We start from the raw sequence: 24,704 nt of genomic DNA on the forward strand, positions 1-24,704 counted from the left end.
CAAAAACCTTCTGTTTTTCCTTCACCGCCCCAAACACGGAACAATCAAAGCAGCTCCGGCGGTTGATTCAGCTCACAGGCTTCCTTCGAGGGATCGAGAGAACTGATGGGTTTTCACTTTTTCACTTTTCTTCTCCTTTTCTCAACTTTTAGTCTGAAAACTGAGCTGCAAGCCTGGAACAGCGCAGGTAGCTCGACCCCAGTGATCGGCACACACAGAAACATGACTCTCGTCGGCTGAGTTGGGAGAGTCGGAGACGTAAAACGACACTTAGGATGCAGGCGGAGCACAAGTTGTCATCTTATGTTGGATTTGGAATTCCTTCTTATCCACCGGACCACCGTACTACATTAATTAATGCAGTGAAATCAGTTGTCTTCTTCTGCCCATCGTGGGTTTCGGTGCGCTTGGCCTCTCGAAGCAAGTTCGAGACACGTAGCCTTGTATATAATATCCCACGCGTCGCATCTCGCATGGTTTGTAGTATAGCCCAACAGGAAAAATGGAAGGAAGCTCTCGTCCAACTTCCTTGCTCAGAGAGCCAGTAGTCTGTAGCCAGTAGCGACCATAACATATGTGAATTGGCATCTCGTGGCTTGCTCTTGGGCCCATTGATCAATGAATAATTGGGGGACGCGCTTCAATCATTTGGGCTGGTTTTGACTGGTTTCATGGCGGAACAAAGAGTACACGGTTCTGTTATCAACCATGAATTGAAGGCCAAATCAAGGCAGCTCCCACATGACAATGAACCAGAATTTGCAAGCATCGCTCTTGGTCCTGAATGGGTCCATTTCAGGTTGTGATGAGGTGTGCCATGCTCTGGCCAGGCTAGCAATCCAAAAATGAAGCACCAGAGTTGCAGAGTAGAGGAGCAAATTCGAATTTCAAATAACGAGGCAAGTTAGCCTGGTTGAGATTAGTTTATGGCCTCTCTTAACATGGCCTGATTTGTCAGCTTTGATGGATAAATTTGGCAACCTCAACCTGAAGACAACCTGGCTTAGTAGATAAGGTTTGTCAAGAACAGATCAAGTTGGGTTAAGAGACTTTTGCATGGTCAAGTCTGGTTGGAGGTCATGAGATATAAGACAATGTTTTCGATTCCCATGCTCAATCTTCAACTGCAACAAGAATCAATGGTTGAAACATGCAAGCAACAGTGAGGATTGAGAAAGAAAGAACCCCTTAATTAGCATACCGTTTCTTTTGAATATGCAACAGATGGATTCATGGTTTAATTAACCAGAATAATTGTACTGATAAACAAATAAATTAATGAGGTACAGAATCTAGAGAAAAACTAATCCAACTTGTATTCTTTGTCCCCAAATGTAGAGAACAAATTGAGGACAGTCCTACTTGGGATCTTGAAAGCCAGATCAAAGCTTCTCGAGAATGAAATAGAGAAACAAACAGAAAACCAGAAATAAAAGAAATTGGCCAATTAGATTCAAATAGCTCCAAAAGAGGTACTGCCCGTACTGCCCATTACATGAGCCCCCCATAATTTACAATTTCTTGTATGTAACTGTTTCCAGGAAAAAGTATTAGGAAAGAAAAAAAGAAATGGTCGGCACCAAAGAATTTCCGAAAACAGCATAAATCTACAAAAAAAAAAAAAAGAATCTATCAATTTCTAATGGTTAGGATCTCTACAGTCCATACTACCTTCAATACCTTCTTCACGAATCTCCCCCAACAGCTTCTTTCCTTGCAAGAATTGGCAATGCTGGTGGGTGGCATTATTTCTAATGTCGCCTGCTATGGAAGATGGTTTCTTCCTATGTACAGTTATGACAGCTCGCCCAACTGACATGGTTAGCCATGCCGGAAGCTGGATCAGATCAACTTTTATTGAGCGAGAAAGCACTTGTGACTTGTCGATGTTGGATCCAGTTGGTTCATGAAAGAGATGATTAATTAATATCTGATTGATCTTTCTCAACTCATTCCATATAAAGCCTCAGAGCCAGGATTATCATCAAGAGGCAGATTTAGATCAGGCAGAACAAAGGGACTCTCCCTGCCGACAGCATCCTTATTTTCTACTTCATGAGAATCAGAAGGTGGAGACGGTAATACTGCAGCTTGAAGCTCGGTATCTGGGACAGTGGTAGGAGAGACTTTGGGAGTGTGATCAACAGAAACTGCTTCAGCCTGTTGGGGTTCCTCGCAGGTTTCTTTCTTAGGCGTGCTTGGTTTGTTTGCTGATTGGATTTGCAAATCAAGCTGCAAGATTATAAAATGAAATGAAACGTTAGAATTTTGTTCCATTTCTGAACTTTTATGTATTTCACCAGCAAAACAAAGAAAAATAAAAACAAAAATGTCCAATCACATTGTATAGAAGTCAGCAGGTGCTTTGGGACTTTTATTCTTTTCCCTTGAACCATAATGTTTAAATGTAGTCATTCAAGCAACAACTTTCAGGTCTGATAAAGGAGATATTTTAGGTTAAAATTTGAAAACCACCAATTAACCGTGTAAATCTGATCTTGTCTCCTGTGTGACTTAGCAGGTCTTTACTGTCTTGATGAATTGGTCGATCAATTCAGTTGAATTTTTTACCCAAGGAATTCTCATTTGTGAATCTCAATAAAACGGTCTGCTGTAATACAATGCTGCTCTAAATTATCTAACAAAAATATCACAACTGATAAAAATTTCACTGATCAAATATAGTCTCTACATTTTTATGACAGGTTTTCCTCAACATCTTCATGTAGTAAGTCTGTACGTGTGAAATATATAAAATAAACAGAATTCAAAATTTAAAGATGAATATTTAATAGGTTAGATTCAGAAAGAAATATTTTTCGGCAGAATTGAATAACATTTTAACAGGGGTATCGTATGCATGTTTAGGCATTCATAATTTCTTTAATCTATAGTGACATCACATGACATAACACACCAACAGAAACAGGTTTAGATATGGCAACAAGACCAAAAAGAGTGAAACAAAAGAAAGGGAGAGAGCCGTTCACCTTCATTCTCTTCAAGCTCTCATTTCTTGTCCTCTGTTCCTCCAAGGTGATCCTTAGTGCCGCCAACTCCTGTTTGACAAAATGGGTAAGAGGCCATATACAAAACTGAGCATCCCCAAATCACCAAATTCATCAGAAGGAAAACGAAAGCAGGAAAGCAACACAAGAATTCACCTTTTTCAAATGGGTTCTTTCCTTCAACAATAAACTCTCCTCATCTTTAAGTTCAGAAAAAGTCTGTGAATGATCAATAAATAATCTGTTAGTTCAACTTTCAACCAACCTTCCTCCCTCGTAGCCAAGCCCATCACATTCATAAATTTCAGCATAAATTACCTTCTTCTTCCTTGATCTCCTGACTGTTGCGACTTCGCTTGTGTGGGTAGCCTGAAAAACGCCATTATAAAACCATATGAACAAACAAATCCAAAATGGGGATGCAATTAAAAGAGATAAAAAAAAAAAAAAGAAGTCGATTTTGTCATCAGGCATCAGCAGACGCACGAAAGGTCGGGTCTGAGTGAATAACCGCCGAACCAAACAACGGTTTAAAGAGTGGGTCCCACTACTAATAGAATAGCTGATGAGTGATGTGATGACGAGCGTTTTGGTGTCTCGGAACAGAAAAATCTGGAAAGGACAAGTAAGGGATCGGACGGATTCAATCATTTGACGACGGATATAATCCTAGGCGAAGAGAAGGGAGTAGTAATTCCCAAGGCCTCACGCCCCGTAGTGACCGGTGACCGGTCGTCTACCCTAGTCCCCTCCCTTTGAAAGAGAGAGAGGAACGACCAAATCGAAGGGAGCCAGGGAGCCACAGCAACCAACAACACCGGCTCACATCCAGTGGGCGTGTGGGGCGGCGAAAATCTCCCATACTCCGTGAACCATGAGATCACCGAAAATGGGACTTGACTTCAGCCTAAAACAAGGTAGGGCCCACCGGATGATGATTGGCGAATCCCAACCCTAGACCACTACAGAGAACAGAAGTCCGCCGGGCGCCACCTGTCTTCCCATCAGCAACCAGGTGAGGTGAGGTGAGGTGCGTGGAACATGCGAGAGCGAACCGCTCGCGCTCCCGAACCGGAGTCGCCTCGAGATCCGGGGGGCTTGACTTCCCACGGACGGCAGGAGATGGGATTTCAATTTCGTTAACTAATCTTCGTCAACAAGCAACGAAATCATTTCTTTTATCTTTTATAAATATAAGAAAAGAGGCATCAACGAGAGGATAGCAGAAATGATAGATCGATCTGAGCCGCATAAAAGCTCAACACCGGCGCTCACACGTAATAATAATTCCCATAACAACACCTTCAACAGCAGCTCACCACTAACAACACTACACCAAACCAAACGCACACCTAACGTCAACACCTCAACTCTCTCTTTCTCTCTCTCGGGGTCTGCCAACCTGCTTGGTGGGGACCACCACCACAAGACATCACGCCACACACGAAATAATAATAAAATAATAGGCACACCCCTGACGGAGAGCCCCCTATTTATGACTTGTCGAGGATAAAGAGGGTTTTGACTCTGGCCATGGGCGTTTTCGTCATTTAAGAAAAGGTAAATGAGTTATTCAGAACCCTAGACAAAAAGAGAGAGGAAGAAGAGAGTGAATGACCGCGCGACGATGACCTGCCTAGATACTTTCCGAGTTCTCGGTGATGACTGATGACCAAAGCCTTGTTCTCTGCCTGGCTGACGGTGAGGCATTCGCGGAATTCATGAGGGTAAAATGGACAATTTGCACTGAACTGGCTACTCGGTGCTGGAATTCACTGTCTTCACGAGGGTAGTCTAGTCCGCTCAATTACTAAGGGGATGTTTGGAACCGTGGCCGTTTTTCTGAAAATGGACCATGCCACGGCCGGAGATAATGGCCGATCCGTTCCCCAAAATGACCAAATTACCCGGGGATCGACACATGATACATCACTTCGCCAGTTCACCCTACTCGTTTCTTTTGCACAAAGCAAAAAGCTGTCTTCTCCTACCGAAAAGAAGACGAAGGAAAAAGGAATGCGAAAGAAGGGATGTAATAATAATCAAGTAAATCAGCCTAAGAGCCCAACGATTTGATGTAAATACGTCCACTCAACAGGGATTTTATTGTCACACGAAAAAAAAATGAAAGAACTTTGAAGAGAAATCAATCCGACGAGGTCGGCGGACAGAGGACTCCCACGTACTAACTACCAACGAAGCAACGAAGTACACCATCTAAACCCCTAGAAACTCGGACCGAGAAAGATCCGGTACCGGAAAACCGACAACGACGGGAGAGAGAAACGAGGGAAACGAGAACGCAGAAACTAACCTTAGATCTCCCACCGCTCGACCGCTTGACCGGTTTGCTGGACTCGTCGCAGCCGTCACTGGCTCCACCGCCACTAATATAGGTGCCACCGCTCCACGAGAGTGGGGTGGTGGGACTCGCCCGTGCCGACGACTCGCCTTCCTTCTTCGCCTGCATAACATTGCATCTCAGTACCTGCTTCGTCCGTGGCTGTCTTACGCCCCACTCGAGGGGAGCCAGCGCCGCCAGCTTCCTCACCGCCGAGGACACGTGGGCTTTCGACTGGTTCAGCTGCATCAACAACTCGACGATCAAACAGTCGTCCAGCATGGCCGCTTTAACCCACTCGTCTTCCTTCATCTCGTTATCGGTAGCAGAGGAAACAGACAGAATGAGGAGAGAGAAGAGGAACAGAGAAAAGAGGAAAAAGCGAAGTGTGAAGGAGAAAATGGTGGCGAAGAATGCCTGTTGGTTTTAAATAAAGAATTTATATATCCGGTTTTCCGGTTTTATGTGGCGTTGGAGTAGATGCCTTCTCTATAGACATCCAAGGGCCCACCACTGGCACGTGTCCGTGGCTGGCTCGTCCCCTCTCTTATTATTCTAATCTTAATATTCAGATGTGACATCATAATTTTAGGATCCACAGACAATCTACAACTCCAGATTTTGTCGCTTGGATTGGAATATTCTCTTTGCACTGTGATAAACAGCGGAAAATTAAAGATTTTAATCCGAGCGTGAAGGATCGGTGGAGATAGTGGGATTTTTAGTTTCGCGCGCGCGAGTATGTTCCACCCGGCATGATTAAAGCTGACGTGCATGGCAAGCTAGCCTTTCGGTGGGTGTTGGGATTGGGTTGTTGGAGTTGCAGTTAATTTTGTAAAATTTTTGACAATTTGGTACAAAAACTTTAAAACTTAACAATCTATTACTCGAATTTTTAGAGGTGAAAATGGGGTCATCCCGCCTCTGACCGGATACGATATGACGATCTATGGGCTGTGCCAGGTCTAATATGATTATATAGATTGTGTTGGGTTTAGGGTTTTAGGTCTATAGGCCAGACAGACACAGTATGATCGAGTGGGTCGTATTGCCCATGGCCCGCATGCTAATACGGTTCTACCTATGACTCATGGCATGGCCTAGCACAGTCTATATATATTATTTATATATATTATATTAATAAAATAAACAATTATTTTTAATTTTATTATATTAATTTATTTGATTATTATATATATAAACTATCGTATACATCGAAATTCATATAAAATTAAATTTAAAATTTTCTTTTAATTTTTAAATAAATAACTTTGACCCGATCTAAAGCTTGACCCATGATCCAGTCTGACCCATCACACAGCATAGACCCACACGGGCTTGGACCATGGGCCATGCCTGATTCACCCCCCGAGTTATCCCAAAAACGGATGACACAGCTCGGGATGGCCCACACAAACCCACGGGCCGACATGGCATGACCCGTTTTACACTTTTACAAACTTTCGAAATGCGACAATGAAGTTCGGGACCAAATTGTCGCTCGAACCAAATTACAGGATATTCATTGAAAATTTTCCCTTTTTTTTCAACATAGGACTTCGAAGGCACGTAATCAGGTAAGTACGAGTTTTGTAGACCGTCAGATTGGAATACGAGGGAATCAATGCGGTGCGACTCGTCCTTTTGAGAGGGAGTGCTTTCTCTGAGCCATTCTGCCTTTCGGTGTGACAAATACGGATGATGCGAAGTTGCGAAGCATCTGAGGCTGAGTGTTCGATGAACGAACACCAGCCAGATTGCCGATACAATGGAGTGAAGCCGTAAGATTTTCTGAGAGGAGCAAAGCTAAAGCCTAGGCTGCTAGGATCTATTACTCTGTTTAGGGGGGGTGTCAGCGGTACTCGAAAATTTGATTTCGAATTTGATATTCGATATAATCAAATTTAACTAGCATAATTCAAATATTTAATCAATCCAATTTGGATATCTTATTCTTATGGAATAGTTAATCAGATTTGAATTCTGATATCTAATTAGATTTAATAAATATTCAAATTTAACCAATTATTTAATTCTTATATATAATATATAAAATATTTTATAATTTATATATAATAATTAAGTTATATAAATTATTTATATATTTATATACTTTATATCAATAAAATATTTATTTTATATATCTATTAATTATCTAAAATAATTAATTAATCAAATTCGAATTGAATCAAATATTCGAATATTTAATCGGATTCGAATTCGATCCATTTCCACCCCTAACTCTGTTAATGGTATCTAGATGTAGTAGGCACGTTAGATAAGCACAATGAGTGAGCACCTAATAGCTGTGTGACACCTGTCCCAGCTAATATGTTTTTCATCTAAACATTTTTGTTCCATTAGAATTAATAAGTAAAAAACGAAAAAGGGAAAATAGTAGAAGAGAAGAGACATTTCTAAATCAAAATTTTGGCATGAGCAACAATGATGCAAGAGACTTTTAATCCAATCCGATTTAGGATTGTTAGCACTCGAATGGCGATGCTTTTCTTGGATTTCAGTCGGGATAGCCATCAGTTTGAACAACACAGTTCACAAAGCAAGAGCTCGATTGATGATTAGAATGATAGAACAATGGCAATGGGGTGATAAGAAGGAAAACTAGGGAAGTAAACGGGACCGGAAGAGATTGGGTTTCTGTTAAAATCGAATGAAAAAATTGAGAAGGATTGTATCGTAGTAAGTCATCTGTTCTTCTTGATGGGGAACAATGAACATGGAGAAATACGACTGGGTTCGTGGGAGGAGGAGGAAAATGAAGGATAAAAAATAGAAAAGATAAGGGAAGAAAAGAATGAGAGAAAGAGAGGAGAGGATGAGAGAAGAGGGATCACCGGGAGAAGCTTAAGGTAACCGCCCAAGTTCGCCTTTCGAGAGAAAAGATAATGAAGAATAGAAAAAAAATAATAAAATAATAGATAATTCCTATCTAACCAAATAAAAACATTTAGATGAAAAATATATAAGTTGGACAAATATCACACAACTATTAATTAGGTATTCACTCATCGTGGTTACATTACGTGCCCACTACATCCGGACCCCAGGTGAAGGGACGAAACAACGGGAATCTAATGAAGACAGCGAGCAGTAAATGGAGATTGGAGCATTCCTTTGAAGTCAGCACTCAAACGGCTGAAAGTGTTGGATTGGTTGGAGTCGGATTCTGTTTCTGGGGCACTAAAATCCCGATCCGACGGTTTCAGCATAGGGGTTTTGGGTCCACATAACTTGTCAGTTGGCAGCTTTGGATGTTCCAGAAAAATGTTCTCTGTCATGTACCGTCCAATTAAATGCGCTAATATTGTATTTGTGGAGAAAATATATGATGGTCAAAATAAAAGGCTTTGACCAATCACAATTCCTACTGAATTTACATTCGCCATATTGGTTTACTAATATGATGCGGGTTGATTGGATAAAAGCTTTTGGAAACCATGCAAATATGTTGAGTGTACAACGGTTCATATAAATTATAAAATCGGGTTAGTTTTGCATTAATAAATTCATCTTCTTATCAAATAGACTTCGAGCTATAATAGATACAAATATGGATTCCAATTTTATATATATATATATATATATATATATATATTTTATCAAAAGCCCACTTCAATATAAATTTACTTTTTTTTATTAATGTACTTTTACATATTATTATCATAGTAAACATATATTGGTCTGTCATTTGTCAATGCATAAATGTAATATTGTCAAACACAGGCAAAAGTGAACCAGAGTGTAAATTTATCCCGAACTTGGATTTACACTCCATTTGCATTGTTTCCAAATACAATTAGGGATAAGTAAATTGCATGTTGTCCACCTCAGAAATCTAAAATTACAGTCCTCCTAGTCTACTAGTAGCGCTCCCCCCTCCGAACCGTATCCTAGCCATGGATTTGGCATCAATCCACACTAAGTATCCATCCCACCTGTACGGTGGGGCTCATATTCCTGGGATGGACTGAACAATAAAAACCCGTAAAACTTACAAGCATACGAGATGCTCTCAATTATGAAGTGGATCTAATGAGGAATTTGTGAAGAGGAAATTAGAACTTTTTAAAGTCAAAATTACAGTGCATTCATTCAATATTGACCTTAAAAAAAGATTACAACCAATCATGTTAAAAATGCCACATAATATATTTTTCATTAATTCACATTTGATAAACCATTTTTGTCACTAAGGTTTCATTCACTTTTGAGTAACCCATGTTCTTTTATTTCCCAAGTAAATAAAACAATGACTCTTTTAGTCATAGAAAACTAGGGTTGTTCATACGAAGGCCCAACCCGACCAAATCGACCAATCTGGACCAAGCCAACCTGAGTCGTCCGGGTTTTCATCAGCACGGGTCGGTTTCGGGTTGTGCAAATTCCTAAACCGATGATTCGGGTCGGTTTCGGTTTTCACACAAGAAAACCGAACCAACTTAGTTCCTAGTTCAAACATGAAGTTCCAAAGCCCATTAGGGCACCTAGTTTTTAAATGGTTGCAAGAAACTTTGGATTAGTGAATAGTGATTAATGAATAACTTTTGTGATTAAATTTTCATTTAAATTTCACCATAGAAGATGGCTGAAATGATGTTCAATTTATGACTATTTTTAAAATTAGCAAGATTTTATCACAAGGATGAACTTAGAACCGAAACTGACTCAAACCAACCCAACCCGACTCAAACCGATCAGGTCAGTTTTGCTTAATACTAGGTCGATTTCGATTTCTATGTCAGGCAACCTGACCAGGTCAGGTCGGTTGGAAAAACCACAGTAAACCAACCCAACCCAACCCATAAACAGTCCTATATAAAATCATTATTAAAGGGATAATTTTGTTTCATCAAAGTGTTAGGCTGTTAGCAACTTTCCTTTAGGTGAGAATTATTTATCCACTTGGGAGATAAATATCACTTAAACCCAGGTACGTAATATTCAAAAAAAAAGTTTTTCATTACCTCACGTTTTTACTCAGGGTGTAATTCATGCACCATAAATTTTGCCATATTTTTAATGATAAGTTCCAAGTCATGGGTATGCAGCACATTACCACCTGAAGTATGAAAAGTTTTAAATACTCTCTCTTCACATGCTTAAGCGGCCTCCACATTATTTTCATTGATTTGGCGCGTGTGGTTAAATTGCTTTCTCCTTTATTCTATATTTTCACTCAAATAAGTCTTTTTTTCTTGATTTTTAGGTTTGTTAGGTGATACGTCACACGATGAGCAAACATGAGCATTTTCAGTCTATTTTCTGAAGGCAGGCTAATTAATGGGGGGGGAGGTTATTTGATACACCTGCAAATTTTGGGAGGATATTCGAAATTTTTATAACTGAGGTAGTAAAATAATACACCCGCCATCCATCCAGAGGATTTAAAGATCCAGGGGTAGATGGTTATGGGGACCCATAGTCCCATACCTATTTATAGGCCTTCTGTCCCTGACCCAAGATTAATCATATTTGATGAGCAATCTCTTCACAGGATACACGGGTCGGTGGAATTCAGAGTTTTCATCCCTTACGCGTGATGTCACGATGCATTACACAATCCCAACAAGTGAGTTCTCAATATAGAGTTGGGATATCTTGTTGGATGCCGATGGGTACAAATGCAAATTGCCAGGAGAGTATGGGGACTTGGGAGAGTTTGTTGGTAGTAGATCCCTACCTACCAATATTATAGAGGATTCCGACACCTCTCAACTAAATACGTTCCAACTCTCAATCAACTTCTGCACATAGAAATGGCAATGGGGCAGGGCGGGGCTGGGTTTTGCTTGCCCCAAACTCTAATGGGGCTAAAAATTTTAACCCTATCTCTGTCCCCATAGGGAACGAGGATCCTTGACTTTGCTCTCCCTTGATAATTCTTACTTGTATACTTATTAATTTATTTTTTTGAAATTTACCAAAAACTATTTTATACTATGTATATAATATAGTCAGGATAGGGTGGGACAGGTCAAATTGCCATTTCTATCCACACATCTCATGTATTGTGGGTCGTAGTGTCATGGTGAGATATACAGTGTTAGATCAACTTGGTAGAGGGTTGGAACATGTTTTATTGGCAGAAAATCCCAACTCCTAGGGGTGGGTTCAAGCCGAGCTGAGCTAAATAGCTAGTTATTTGAGCTTGGCTAGCCAAGACAATATGAGGCTTGAGCTTGAGTGTGAGTCAAATGCTTTATAAAAGTAAAAAAATTATATATACAAAATTTATTTTTTATTTGATATTTAAAAACTTAATAATTATAATAATTAGTTATTATTATATATAAAAATAAAAACACTATATAAATATGATATATATGTATGTATACATATATGTGGGGGTGCAACTCAGGCAGGTTGGGCTGGGTTTATGGTTAACCCAAGCCCGACCCTAAAATTTTGGCTTAAGGCCCGAGCCCAAGGTCAAGCCCGATTTTCCCAACCCAAGCCTAGCCCGCCCTGTAATTTGATGCACTCGGGTTGGGTTCGAGCCCAGGTTGGGCTCGGGTTGGTCAATGCGCCCACTCTAAAATTACACATATACAAATGTATTTATGCAAATATATATTCATATATTTATGTATCTATTTAAAATATCTATACAAATATGTATGTATATATGTAAATATGTATAAAATGTATATAATTGGACCGGGTTTGGGATACCTAAAGGCTAGGCCCGAGACTATCACAAAAAATAAAAAAATCCAACCTCTTAGGCCCAAGCTCAGCCCGTATAAAATTCTAGGTTGGGCCAATTTAGGCTCAGGATAGGCCTGCCCAAGTTGCACCACTATATATATATATATAGAAGTTAGCCTCACGAATTGAATTTTATTAGGTTTGAGCTTAGCTCGATTAACAAATAAGCCTGTAAATTGGGCTTAAACTCGATTTGAAACGCTGTTTAACTGAATTTAGCGAAGTTCAAATAACTCATGAACGTTGCCACCCCTACCAACTCTGAGGTTGAGCTTTGGGTTATAAAACAAAAAATTGGGGAAAATGCTGTGGATGTGAAGTGTGATGCAATAATTGTTTATTCTATTTTATCATACAAAAGCGCAATTAGGTGCCACATAGGCAATACAAAAATGCAATAAAGAAAATGTCAAAATAATATTTTCTCTAAAAATAAGTTTCATATAGCCTCATATAAAAAAGTATAAAACGTTTGTATCTGATCAGTCTATCAAACAAGATCCAAACATAACCTTAAGCGGTGTGCATCCACCCCACAGCACATCCCAACCCTACATTCGGAACATCTCTCATCTCTCTCTGATACAAATACAAGAAATATTCCCGATGCTGTCAAAGATGTTCTGTGAGGCGTGTGTGGAGTTCGGATAGCATCAATGTCGGGTTCGGAACATGGGGCACCAATTGAAAAGGGCGTACATTCGGAACATCTCTCCACAGCACCACTGTACTAAATAACATGTTTAAAATCAGATGGCTAGAAAAATCCGGTCATGGATCATGATGATCTTCTTTGAAACCAACCCTTTTGAATTGGGGCCCAGAAGATACATGGGACACGTGGCAATTCCCATGATAGCATCAATGTGTTTTGTAGGTTACACTTGAATGACAGTAAAGAAGCAGCGGGCCGGGCCAAGTGTTAGGACTTAGGAGGAACAAAGTATAATGCATTCATAAATAGGATAGGTATTAAGACTCATTTGTGACCATACTGGTTTTGTCTATTAAATGATGGGTCTTTATCTCTTTATCATTTCGAGGATGCAACGAGTGTGTCCATTTGAAGGACCCCACCCTACAATCATGGATCTTGTAGTCCTTTGCCCACAATTGACAAACCAATTTGATGAGGGCGGATTTGGTCATATATTGTAATACATGGTATCTCAGAATAAGTAGATAACACCACTTTGGCAATAACTTGCCTTGGTCAAGTTGATGGTGTCCCACCTAGCGGCTTGGCACAGGCGCGAGCTGGCAACCTGACACAGGTACGAGTTGGCAGCCTGGCCCTGGCGCGACCTGGTAACCTGGCCCATGCGTCGATCTGGCGGCCTGGCCCAGGCGCGAGCTGGCAGCCTGGCACAGGCACCGACCTGGCGACCTGTGAGACGTGCTCACCAACAAATTCGGCATGCATATCCTAACACTTCCACGATCTTGGAAGTTGGCCCACATGCCGAACGATCCGAAGGGTGGTCAACGTGCATGGCGGTTACCTCCAGGAATCTCGAACCACTTAGACGACCTCGTAGAAATCTCGATTATGGTGCGTGAAGCCCATGCCAAACAATGCCTATATAAAGGCACCAACTCCAAAGTAAGTAAGTAAGCAAATTCTAGCTCTCATACTTTGTGATTTTTAGCTCGCAGTCTATTATGAGAGTATTGACTTAAGCATCAGAGCGACCTCGTCGGGTTAGCCACCCCGGGTCTTCTAACATTTGGTTCCTTGCAATTCTCTAAAGAGCAACGAAGCTCATCAATCCAACTCATCACCAGGCAGCTTGACACCTTATAGGCAGCTCGGCACCTCACAAGCAGTTCGGCACCTAAGCAGCTCGGAACTTCACAGGCAGTTCGGCACCTGGTCAACCCGACACCTCACAGGCAGCTCGGCACCTCATAGGCAGCTTGGCACCTCGTCCGCCCGGCATCTCACTAGCAGTTCGGCACCTAGGCAGCTCGGCACCTGGTCCGCCCAGCACCTCACAGGTAGCTCGACACCTGGTCCGCCTAGCACCTCACAGGCAGCTCGACACCTGGTCAGCCCGGCACCTCATAGGCAGCTCGGCACCTCATAGGCAACTTGGCACCTCGTCCGCCCGGCACCTCACAGGCAGTTCGACATCTAGGCAGTTCGACACCTCACAGGCAGCTCGGCACCTGGTCCGCCCAGCACCTCACAGGCAGCTCGACACCTGGTCCACCCGGCACCTCACAGGCAGCTCGACACCTGGTCTGCCCGGCACCTCACAGGCAGCTCGCCTCCTGGTCAACTCGGCACCTCATAGGTAGCTCGACACTATAGTCAGCTCGCCACCTAGCCTGTCCAGCTCGACTCAACTCGGCAGCCAAAGTTCTCCACTTTGGCCTGAGTCATCGACCATTTGGAAGTAGACCAAATGACGAGGTACTTAGCACAAAAAATTAATCCACCACACTCCATGAAATTGTTTTAATCTGATGGTCTGTAAATGAAACGTTAAGGCCAAAAGCTAGATTTGTCGGGGTCCCCGTAACATGCCATTGCCAATCTAAACTATGCGTGGACCATGCAAGGATCACCTTGCTTCCAATGTCCTACACTCCTACCTAATAGATAAGCATGAACTATGCGAAAAATATGCATGGCCCGATTCACAAAACACGGCCTAGGCCTAAAATTTTAAGATATGGTTTTTAACATATGGTTTTTAAAATTGATTTAGAGATCAAACCGGTCAGGGGTTTGGTTATTGGGTCGAATGGTTTGATTGTTCGAACTGAATAGGTAGCTCGTTCTGATAAAAAATTAAGAAATTAAAAAAAATTTAATAAAATTAAAAATGATCAAAACCGTTCGAATAATTAACCACCTAGGTCAGCGGTTTGCTGACCAAAATCAATGATTTTTTTTAAAAAAAAATTAATTTTGAGAAAAACCAAAACCAATCACCTGACTGATTTCCGATTTTTTTGGTCCGACCATTCAGTCTGATCCGATTTTGAAAACTATGGTTTAAGATCAGCCCACACAACATATTATATGACATACCCATGAGCCGGTACTTTTCATTGGGAGATGCTTCCAAGCCCCAATACACGCTTGGGTAATAAAATTTTATTAAATACGTTACTATATCGGATGATTGGTAATGAAATTTTCAGATACTATTTCTGGTATCATACTCGAACCCTTTATAAAATTTCATAGATTCAGAACCGGGTTCGGGCCCAGGCTTATGTTTCAGGCCTAGTATATGGCCCCGGGCCTAGCCTGGCACATGATCACTCTTTACTCAAAATGTTTTTATATGGTTTATTTCCTACTTTGTCTTTTTTGTCTTGTCTTTACAAATCACAAATTTTAAAAATTTATTGGGCTTGTTTTTGCATTTTTTGAGAATATCTTCTGGTAGCTTTGACAGCAAAAGATGTATTGATCTTTTATATGAAGATCTGAGCAACCTGAGCTTAGCAAAATCAGGCTAAAATGGGACACTCCAGCTTTTGACGGCTATATCTTCCATGAACTAATGAGGAATAGACCGAAAATTAATCTGCCCGACTTGTAAACAGCCGAAATACTACACACAACGACACACTAAACGGGCCCTAATATTTTTCACTTTCCACATCTATTCTCTCGTTTTATCTCCAAAGGTTCAAAATAGGATGAACGATGAACACTATGAATGAAGTAGTATTGATACTTTGGACCTTGCTTTTTTTTCCTTTTCAGAAAATAAAAAATCCATTAACCATACCAATGGAGAGCCTACAGTTTATATCATGATTTTGAAAATTGGACCGGATCAGATGGATGGATTGGTTGAGTTAGGAATCAGTCAGACAATTGATTCCATTTCACCCTAAAACCATCCCAGGACCAAAAACCATTGATTTAGTCAGTAATTGCTGACCCAAGTGATGGAACCGTCAAACAGTCAACTCAGACAATGGTTTTTAGCTTTTTTTTTTATTTCAATTATTTTTTAATTTTTTAAATCAGATCAGACCATCTGTTCGAACCACACAATCAGACCGTTTGACCCGAAAACAGGTAGCTAAAACGGTTTGATGTCCAATAATAAGCCAGTGGGTCATTGGCTAAAAAAGGTAGAGAAATTAAAGAAGAAAACCTTTTAAATCATTCAGTTTCTTGCGCAACTCGTAACCAAGTTTCCATGGCCAGATAGAACTAAAAAGGAAGTTCTAAAACCAGCTTCAGATGGATTAAACTTTAGAACACCTTCAAGGAAGATCCTGATTCCTGAGACAGAGGACAAATCATGAAATCAATACCCTGACGCAAGAGGATCTCATTCTCATTCATTAAATAGTACTTTCTGTTTTTGTTAGGGACACAGTTTCTAGTACCGGAAGATGGTGGGAGACGGAAACCCACTTTATAGAAAGAGCTAATTGTAATATTTAATCAATGATCAATCAATGCTTCTCCTCACGGTGGGGTAACCGGTGACTTGGAAAAGAGGTGCAATATATTGTAGGGTAATGGGTATTTTTCCATTTTTTTTGTTGAAGCACCCATAAATATCAATATATGGAGCATGATTTTAGATGATGGATTTATTATATAAATATGAAAAAAAAATGCTAAAGGGTATTTTTATCATTGCACATAATTAACCTTTTTTATTCATAGAGTTACACAAGTGGGGAGGACCAAAGTACCCTCATACCTGACCCGATCGGGTCAGGGGGCCCGGGTATTCATCGTGGATAGGGAAAATTTTCACCCCTAGAACTTCCTCATGTGGGTTTAAAAGTTTTTTTAGATAGTGATGGTAACAGGAGGGTTTAGTAAATTGTAAGCCCTCCCCAAAACTCTAAAACTTCTAAAATATAAAATCCTCCTTAGTCCTATTTTTATGGATTTAGTTTAGATTCATTTCTAATTTCCTATTATATATAAGTAATAAATAATCAAAATGGCATAAATTAATTTCTATGTTTTCAATTAATTGATTGAAATATGTATGAAATACATAAATTATCAATTGTCCTTTGTCTTATATAAAAATTTAATTATAAGTATCAGAGGTATTTTAGTGAATTTAATATACATGTCAGGAGGGTCAGGTTTAGTCTAATACCAATGCCTTATCCATACGTGGATGGGTTGTAAAATGAGAAAACCATCCCTACCCCAAAATCTGTTTATCAAGCAAAATATCCATCCCGTAGCCCAGGGGAGATGCGGTTTGAAGCCCTGCTATCGGCTCTCACCACCTTGAAGAGTTATTAATGTTGCTAATAGAAATGCTGAACTATGCCGAAGAGAATTGAATTACGGCACCTATGGCGGAAATCGCCATCCTTAGTTTTAGGAAAGATTTGAATTTGTTACACAATGCACAATTCCTCTTTCACTAATGTAGATATTAAAATTACCAAAATGTCTTTATTATTGTTAAAACATAAACCACTTAGAGTTTCAACTGTACCTTTCGTTATTTTTGTCTACATGACAACTTTTAAGGGGATGCTTGGAACTGTGCCCGTTTTTCAAAAAAAACGGTGCCACATCAGATCCATATAGGCATTTCAATAAATATCCATATATCTCATTGTTTGGTTCAGTTGATTATTAAAAAACCGGGTATGTCTCGAAAACTAGGACTTCACCAATTTGGTGTTTCATGCATTGGTAAACCGTTTCCCCCAACAGTTGACTTATGTGTATCTTATATGATGCTTACCTGTCAACACATACATGAAAAACGGTGATGAAAGTCACCTTACCAAACAACATAGTGTTGCTAATTGCCTATGTGGTAGAAACGTTTTTTTTTTTCTTTTTTTTTGTAAAAGACGGGTCTTAGAAGCATGGGCATTTTTTCTTGAAAATTGGTCCCTTAAAGCGCTCACGCTTCCAAACACCATGTAAATCTTTCTACTATTCTCCCATGAAATACTATAAAAACACTGAAAGGAAATGAAGAAAATCTAATTTATTCCTTTAGGGGTATTTTTTGTAAATGTAGGTTGGTCAAGGATAAATATAATATTTAAAAAATAATAATAAATTATATTAGCATTTTCCATCTAAAACACAAATTTAACTAAGAGGGTTAAGGGTCAAAACACAGGAGCTGTTTTTGTAAGTGTTTGGAATCAATACCGTTTTCTCAAAAAATGGCACCACATCAGCACCACATCAGAAATCTGTTGTCATTTGGTTGACTGTTTTTCTGGAAAACGTTTTCTCAGACCACACCCACGCCTTGAAAATTAGGAAAGGTGTGGTCTAAGAAAATGCCCTTTTTAGGTTTTCCGTTTTTCTACTGTTGCTATCAATGGTGTGCTGATATGGCATTGACATACGCCTATGTGGCAGCAACAACAATGTTTGCCAATTTTTACAGCCAGTGTGGATCAAAACTTAGCCTTGTAGGTGTTTGGCATCGGTGCTGGGAACATTCTAAGCCCAAAAAAGAATTCAGAAACTTCAAAAAAAATGTAAAATGAAACTCAAGTGTTAGAACAAAGATTGTTTTGGTTTCATAAATGACTGGCTCTCAAAGCTAGAAAAGGAGATCTCGTATTTATAGAAATATGCCAATTAGATCCACAATTAACCCTTTGAAGAGTTGTATAGATTACGAGAGGAGTATGAAAAATGGCCTCAGAGGGATGGTCAGATGTGGAGGTTAAAATCCAGAGAGATTTGGTTGAGAGAAGGGAATAGAAACACAAAAGTTCTTCTATCAAATGACTAACTTCAAAAGTCAAATCAATTACTAAGAGGGGATAAAGGATTTGCGGGGGAAACCATTATCCATTGAAGAAGTCCCTCTAGCTTTCAGAGAATTGGCTGAACGGATTGGAAGTCATAGGCTCCCATTCCCCAATTTGGACCTCTTTGATCTTCAATTGACACACATATCTGAAGAGCAAAGTCAAGATTTTCTAAAAATACCTTCACCGGAGGAAGTTTGGAAAGTGGTCAAAAATATGAAATTTATAAAGCAACAAAATTCCTATGGGAATTGAATTGTACAAATTTGGTCTACATCCCCAAAAAGAAAAATGTTGAGAGTATTAGTGAATTTAGGTCTATTAGCTGCTGCAATGTTTTATATAAGATCATTGCAAAATGTCTAGTTAAGAGTAGACAAAGTATATATTGACAATATAATCATTGCTTGAGAATTCACAGGAAAGATGAAGAAGCACAAGAAGGAAGTAGGGTGGGTAGTTATCAAGTTAGACGTGTCAAATGCCTCTTATAGGTTGAATAAGAAATTCATTGTAAAAGTTTTACAACAGGTGGGATTCCTACCGGGATGGTGCAAGTTTGTTGAGACTTGTATAACAACCCCGAGTTTGGCATTAAAAGTTAGGGCAAATTTTTTAAACTACCCTTTTATTTAATGACTAACTTTACATATTGTCTTAAAGTATTTTTAAGTTTTCTAACAATTGTCTAAAACCTCTTTGCTATTAACATCTGTTAATAGAAAGATGAAAAAGACTATTTTACCCGTTATTTTTCTTCAAATTTTTTAAATCAAACTAGAATAGGGGAAGAAGAGAAAGAGAGAGTACAGGTCCAGACACGGCCTTCTACCACGAGGGATACCCTTTCTTCCTCTAACAATACTGTAATTGGTGATTGGTGGAGTTATCGGACTTATATTTTTCACCCCCTCATCACCTGAACTCATCCTCTTCTTTGCCAAATCCTTTTCCCCGTCAGATGACAACACTGGGTCAATGGAACGGTAGAAAATAGATGTCCTCTTAAGCTTCTTCGGGGTAGACGAATCGTCTGTATTAGAGCTATGGAGCACATCCCAATTGTGTTTCAACCGCAATGTAAATGTCAAATCCGGATCACCACACTTCAAGCCTCCTAGTTGAAGCAGAATGAATGGGAATCCCAAATTTCCAAAATTCCCAGGCATACAAATCACAAATTGCACAGAACAGAACAGGTGCAAACCCAAAAGGAAATATTATGCAAGCAGCATCAAGTAACAGATTGAGGGCTTCTGTACAGAAATTACCTACTTATGAGTTTGTAGATTGGGGAGGAGGGTTGAAAATAAATATGGATGGACCACTTGGGGGCCAACCATTTGGGTGGGGAGTGGGGGAAATACACGTGGGAGGGTGTAATAGATGTGGGGATTTCTATGCCATATGGGAGGCCATGGCTCCCTTGGGTCTCCCTAGCTCCGCTCCTAGTGGTCGAGGTATTGGATCAAGGAGTATATTTGCAATTAGATTGAGAGGAAGCCTTGTCCCACGGGCGGGTCCAGATGTAGTAGGCATGTTTGGTAATCATGAGTGAATATGTAATAGATGTGTGACACATGTTCCATTTAATGTGTCTTTCATTCAAACGTTTTTATTCTGTTAGACAGAAATTATCCATTATTTTATTATCTTTATCAAAATAATTAAAAATAAAAAACAATGAAAAAGGAAAACCTAAACGTGTTGGGAGTCGGGACTCACTTACGTTTTTTCTTTTTTCTTTTTAATTATTTTAACAAAGATAATAAAAAAATAGATAATTTCTGTCTAACGGAACAAAAACATTTGAATGGAAGGTGCATTAGCTGACACATGTGTCACACAACTATTATGTGCTCACTCATTGTGCTTAACTAACGTACCTACTACATCCGGACCCTTGTCCCACACAATCGAGATTCTTTAGTGCCATGCCTATTATAAGGCCAATGAATTTTTGCATGGGTGGGCCTAAGGTTTCAAGCTGTGGGTTGGACTTGGGCCTGAAAACTTGTGCTTGACCTAAACTTGGGTCAACTTGGGTTAGGACCTTAGGTAGCCTAAACCTGATTCAAGCCTAGCCCAACCCAACCTAGGCCCACCTGGTAAAATACATATATATCTTTATTATATTTATATAAAATGATCAATTTTCATTTGCAAATGAAATTTGTACAAGTTTTTAATTAATTATACTCTTAATTTGGGCCATAAAACCCAATAAAAGATGACTATATAAAAATATACACACAAATTCTTCCAAACCTAACCAACCTACTCAAGCTTGACTAACTCAGACAACCCACCTCAAGTTCAAACCCAACCTGAGTTGTGTTGGGTTAAGCTCAGGTCGGGCCTTGGTTAATAAACTTGGGCTTAACCTTGGGATGGGCCAGGTTTGAGGTCAAAGTTGGCACCTTTAAGGTTGGGCCTGGGTTGAACTTGAACAAGACTCAACCTGCCCAATTTGTACCCTACCCTCATCTCTCAAGGCGTTTGCATTGAATCCTTTGATGTATTCCTTTAGTGGTTCTTCACTCGTTTGCCAAACTTCCACAAATGATGCCGAAGTCCTCCTACACTTCTTGCTATTGATGAAGTGGTTAATAGAGATGTTGGTGAACTAGTCACATGATTCAATCAACTTAGGCAATAATCAAAGAACCATTGCCAAGCTGTACCCATGTCTCTTGTGCCATTGTATGCTTGTATGGTTGGAATTTTGAAGTTGGTTGGGGCAGGTTCATGTCAAATGTTCACAATAAAAGGAGTGTTTTTCAATAATTGTTATTTGAGGTTAAGTCGTAACTTCTTCAATCGCTAAGAGCTAGGCCTGTGTTCATATTAGTGGATCTCTCATTTTGTCGGTGCTAAACATTCTTCTATTGCCATTATAGTTGCAGAGGTGGTTGCTTGTTCTACTCGTCGTCTAAGTGATGGGCTTAACTACCTTTGGCGGTAAGAAGGATTGTTCTTGGGAAACCATTGAGTTCAGATATCGAGGTGATTAGGCTAGCTAGGGCTCTACAGTGGCGGATCAATATGGCGTGGAGGTCTTTCATTTGACGTTACAGGTTTTGGAACTACTCCTATGTGATAGGTTGGTTCTCCAATGCTGGGTTGTGGAGGGTTTGGTGATGGTCAATTTTTTGGTTGGTTCATAGCAATCATGGAGATTTATTCAGAGTGGAATTGGTTCATTTTGGCTAAGATAAATCATTGCCTAGGTGATGTCGAAGTGTCATTCAGCTGTTCTGAGATGTCATGTGTCATAATATCAATGGAGGGCAAAATCGGCCATCATCAAGTCATCAAGGAATATCATTGCCACTTAGATCCAAAGCTTTAAGCCCTGGCATTCCTTCGAAGGGGTATCATTTGGGATCGTCATCATCTTTTCTTTCAATCTACAATTGCATTGCAGCAATAAGTTCTGAAGTTGTGTATAACTCAAATGGTTATTAGAAAGATCCAATTAATATATGATTGTACATTAATGAAATGCTTCTTATATATATATATATATATATATATATATATTACATGGGATAGAAGTCTACAGGATCAGGTAAGTTACAAATAAGGGATAAGGGATTATACAAATAAGATAAAACATGATAATAATAGACTTGCGATAGAGTTCATCGCATGGATGGGTCATGCAATGAACTTTTTCTTGATGCGTCATCTCCAATATTATCGCCAATATACCCCCTCAAGCTGAACGGAAAAATGTGAAGCTTGGACCGTAAAAGACCAAAATGTGGCGTAGCAAGGGGCTTCTTGAAGATGTCGGCAACTTGATCTTCAAAACAAATGTACTGTATAGACAATTTTGTTGGCCAAGCAGAGATCTCGGAGGAAGTGAAAATCAACTTCAAGATGCTTGGTGCAGGCATGGAACACTGGGTGTGCAGCAAGATATGTAGCTCCAAGGTTGTCATACCGCATTGCTGGCTTCGAGACAGGGATCCCTAAATCGTCCAAAAGGGACTGAATCCATAAAACTTCTATGACCGTGTTAGCAAGAGACCTGAATTTTGATTCTGTACTGGAGCAAGCAATAGTTTGTTACTTTTTGGAGCTCCAACTGATGAAATGTCTCCCTAATTAAACTGCAAAACCTCTTGTGGATCGACAGTCATCCGGATAACTAGCCCAATCGGCATCTATGAAGGCATTCAGATGAAGAGAAGTAGAGGAGAAAGGGAAATGTAGACTATGATCAAGTGTGCCTTTCAGATAATGCAGGATGTGTTTGACAGCGGGCCAGTGTTCATCGGTTGGTGATTGAAGAAACTGACAAACCTTGTTAACCGAGAAGGAAATATCTAGTATAGTGAGAGTGACATATTGTAGGGCACCAACAACACTTCGAAATTCAGTGGGATCGAGGAGAGGTGTACTAGACACTCGACTTAATGATGTTGATGCCGCCATTGGAGAGCTATAAGGCTTGGCTCCTAATTTGGTGCAATGCAAGAGATCATAAATGTATCGCTTCTAAGACAAATGAAGACCATCAGAATTAAATTGAGCCTCGATCCCAAGGAAATAGTGTAATGGACCAAGATCTTTGACAAGAAAAACTGTAGAGAGCTTCTAAAGCAGAGAAGTAATAGCAGAAGAGGAGTTCCCGATGATGATGATGTCATCAACATACACCAAGATGTACAAGAGTGTGGTATTACTCTTGTAAATAAATAAGGAGGGATCAACCACAGAGTTTCGAAAACCCAACTAAAGAAGAGATGAAGTCAGTCGAGAGTACCAAGCACGAGGGGCTTGTCAAAGACCATATAGAGTTTTTCATAATTTATAGAACATAATCTGGATAATCAGGGTGTTCAAACCCCTTAGGTTGTTGAACATAGATATCTTTAGTGATAAGACCATGGAGAAACACATTATTGATATCTAGTTGCCTAATAGGCCATTGATGAGCTGTTGCAAGATCTAACATGGTACGAACTATGACTGGCTTTACCACCAGACTAAAAGTATCAGAAAAATCTATACCGGGAACTTGATGGAAACCTTGAGCGACAAGTCGGGCCTTATATCGCTCTAGAGAACCATCTGATTTTCTTTTAATTTTATACACCCACTTAGTACCTACCACATTCGTGGAGGAATGGTAGGGCACGAGGTCCCATGTGCCATTATTTAATAAAGCATTGAACTCTAACTGCATGGCTGATCTCCACTGGGGAGATTTTGCTACTTCATCATAAGTTTTGGGTTCGGGTTCTGAAGAAAGAGAACTCAGCAGTGCAGCCAGTATGGGATACCATGTGGTGAGATGAGAATGAACAGGAAGAGTGCCATCCATAGAACATGTAGTCATGGAATGCAGCCTGGTGGGCGGAGGTACTGATGGTGTGTTTGCTAATAGATCATCCATAGTACAAAAATAAGGTTGTCTATGCACCGGTGCTAAGTCCGGTGAAGTAAAAGATTGTTTGGCTGAAACTGGAGATGCTGCCTCTAGGGAGCAACTGCAGGAGGAGGATCACAAACATGTGGAGGAACATACAAGTAGAACCCGGGATTATCAGTAGAGGAGAGTGGTGGAGAAGCAGGAATGTTGGGAAACAAGTCCTCATCAAAAGACCACATGTCACGCAATAAACTCACGTCCTATTGGTGGATGAAGACATTTGTAACCTTTATGAGAGTGACTATACCCAAGAAAGATGCACTGTAATGAATGGAACTGAAACTTATGTTTATTGTACGGTCGCAGTAATGGGTAGCAAGCATGGTCGAAGCTTTTCAACATTTAATAATCCAGGTCCCTATGAAACAGCTTCTAAAACGGTGAAGAACATTGGAAGGTAGGAGAGGGAAGCCAATTGATTAAGTAAATGATTGCC

General features: G+C 40.0%; 1 protein-coding gene across 1 annotated transcript; it reads right to left on the minus strand.

Annotated features, from left to right (window-relative positions):
- Positions 1-1,430: 1,430 nt before the first annotated feature.
- LOC148843155 (uncharacterized) lies at positions 1,431-5,776 on the minus strand. Its single transcript, XM_088959873.1, has 5 exons — positions 5,323-5,776; positions 3,327-3,377; positions 3,165-3,227; positions 2,991-3,059; positions 1,431-2,232 (listed from the first exon to the last, which is right to left on the minus strand). The coding sequence occupies exons 1-5, from the start codon at positions 5,659-5,661 to the stop codon at positions 1,945-1,947; spliced, it is 810 nt and encodes a 269-aa protein (XP_088815999.1). The 5' UTR covers positions 5,662-5,776; the 3' UTR covers positions 1,431-1,944.
- Positions 5,777-24,704: the final 18,928 nt, after the last annotated feature.

Source organism: Nelumbo lutea, chromosome 8 (genome assembly GCF_056320005.1).
Source record: "Nelumbo lutea isolate HS-2025 chromosome 8, American lotus-T2T, whole genome shotgun sequence".
Taxonomy (NCBI): domain Eukaryota; kingdom Viridiplantae; phylum Streptophyta; class Magnoliopsida; order Proteales; family Nelumbonaceae; genus Nelumbo; species Nelumbo lutea.

Coding starts and splice junctions, on each gene's coding strand:
- LOC148843155 (XM_088959873.1), bottom strand. CDS start 5,661: ATGAAGGAAGACGAGTGGGTTAAAGCGGCCATGCTGGACGACTGTTTG. Junction 3,378..5,322: donor CGAGCGGTGGGAGATCTAAG/GTTAGTTTCTGC, acceptor GGCGTTTTTCAG/GCTACCCACACAAGCGAAGT. Junction 3,228..3,326: donor GGAGATCAAGGAAGAAGAAG/GTAATTTATGCT, acceptor GATCATTCACAG/ACTTTTTCTGAACTTAAAGA.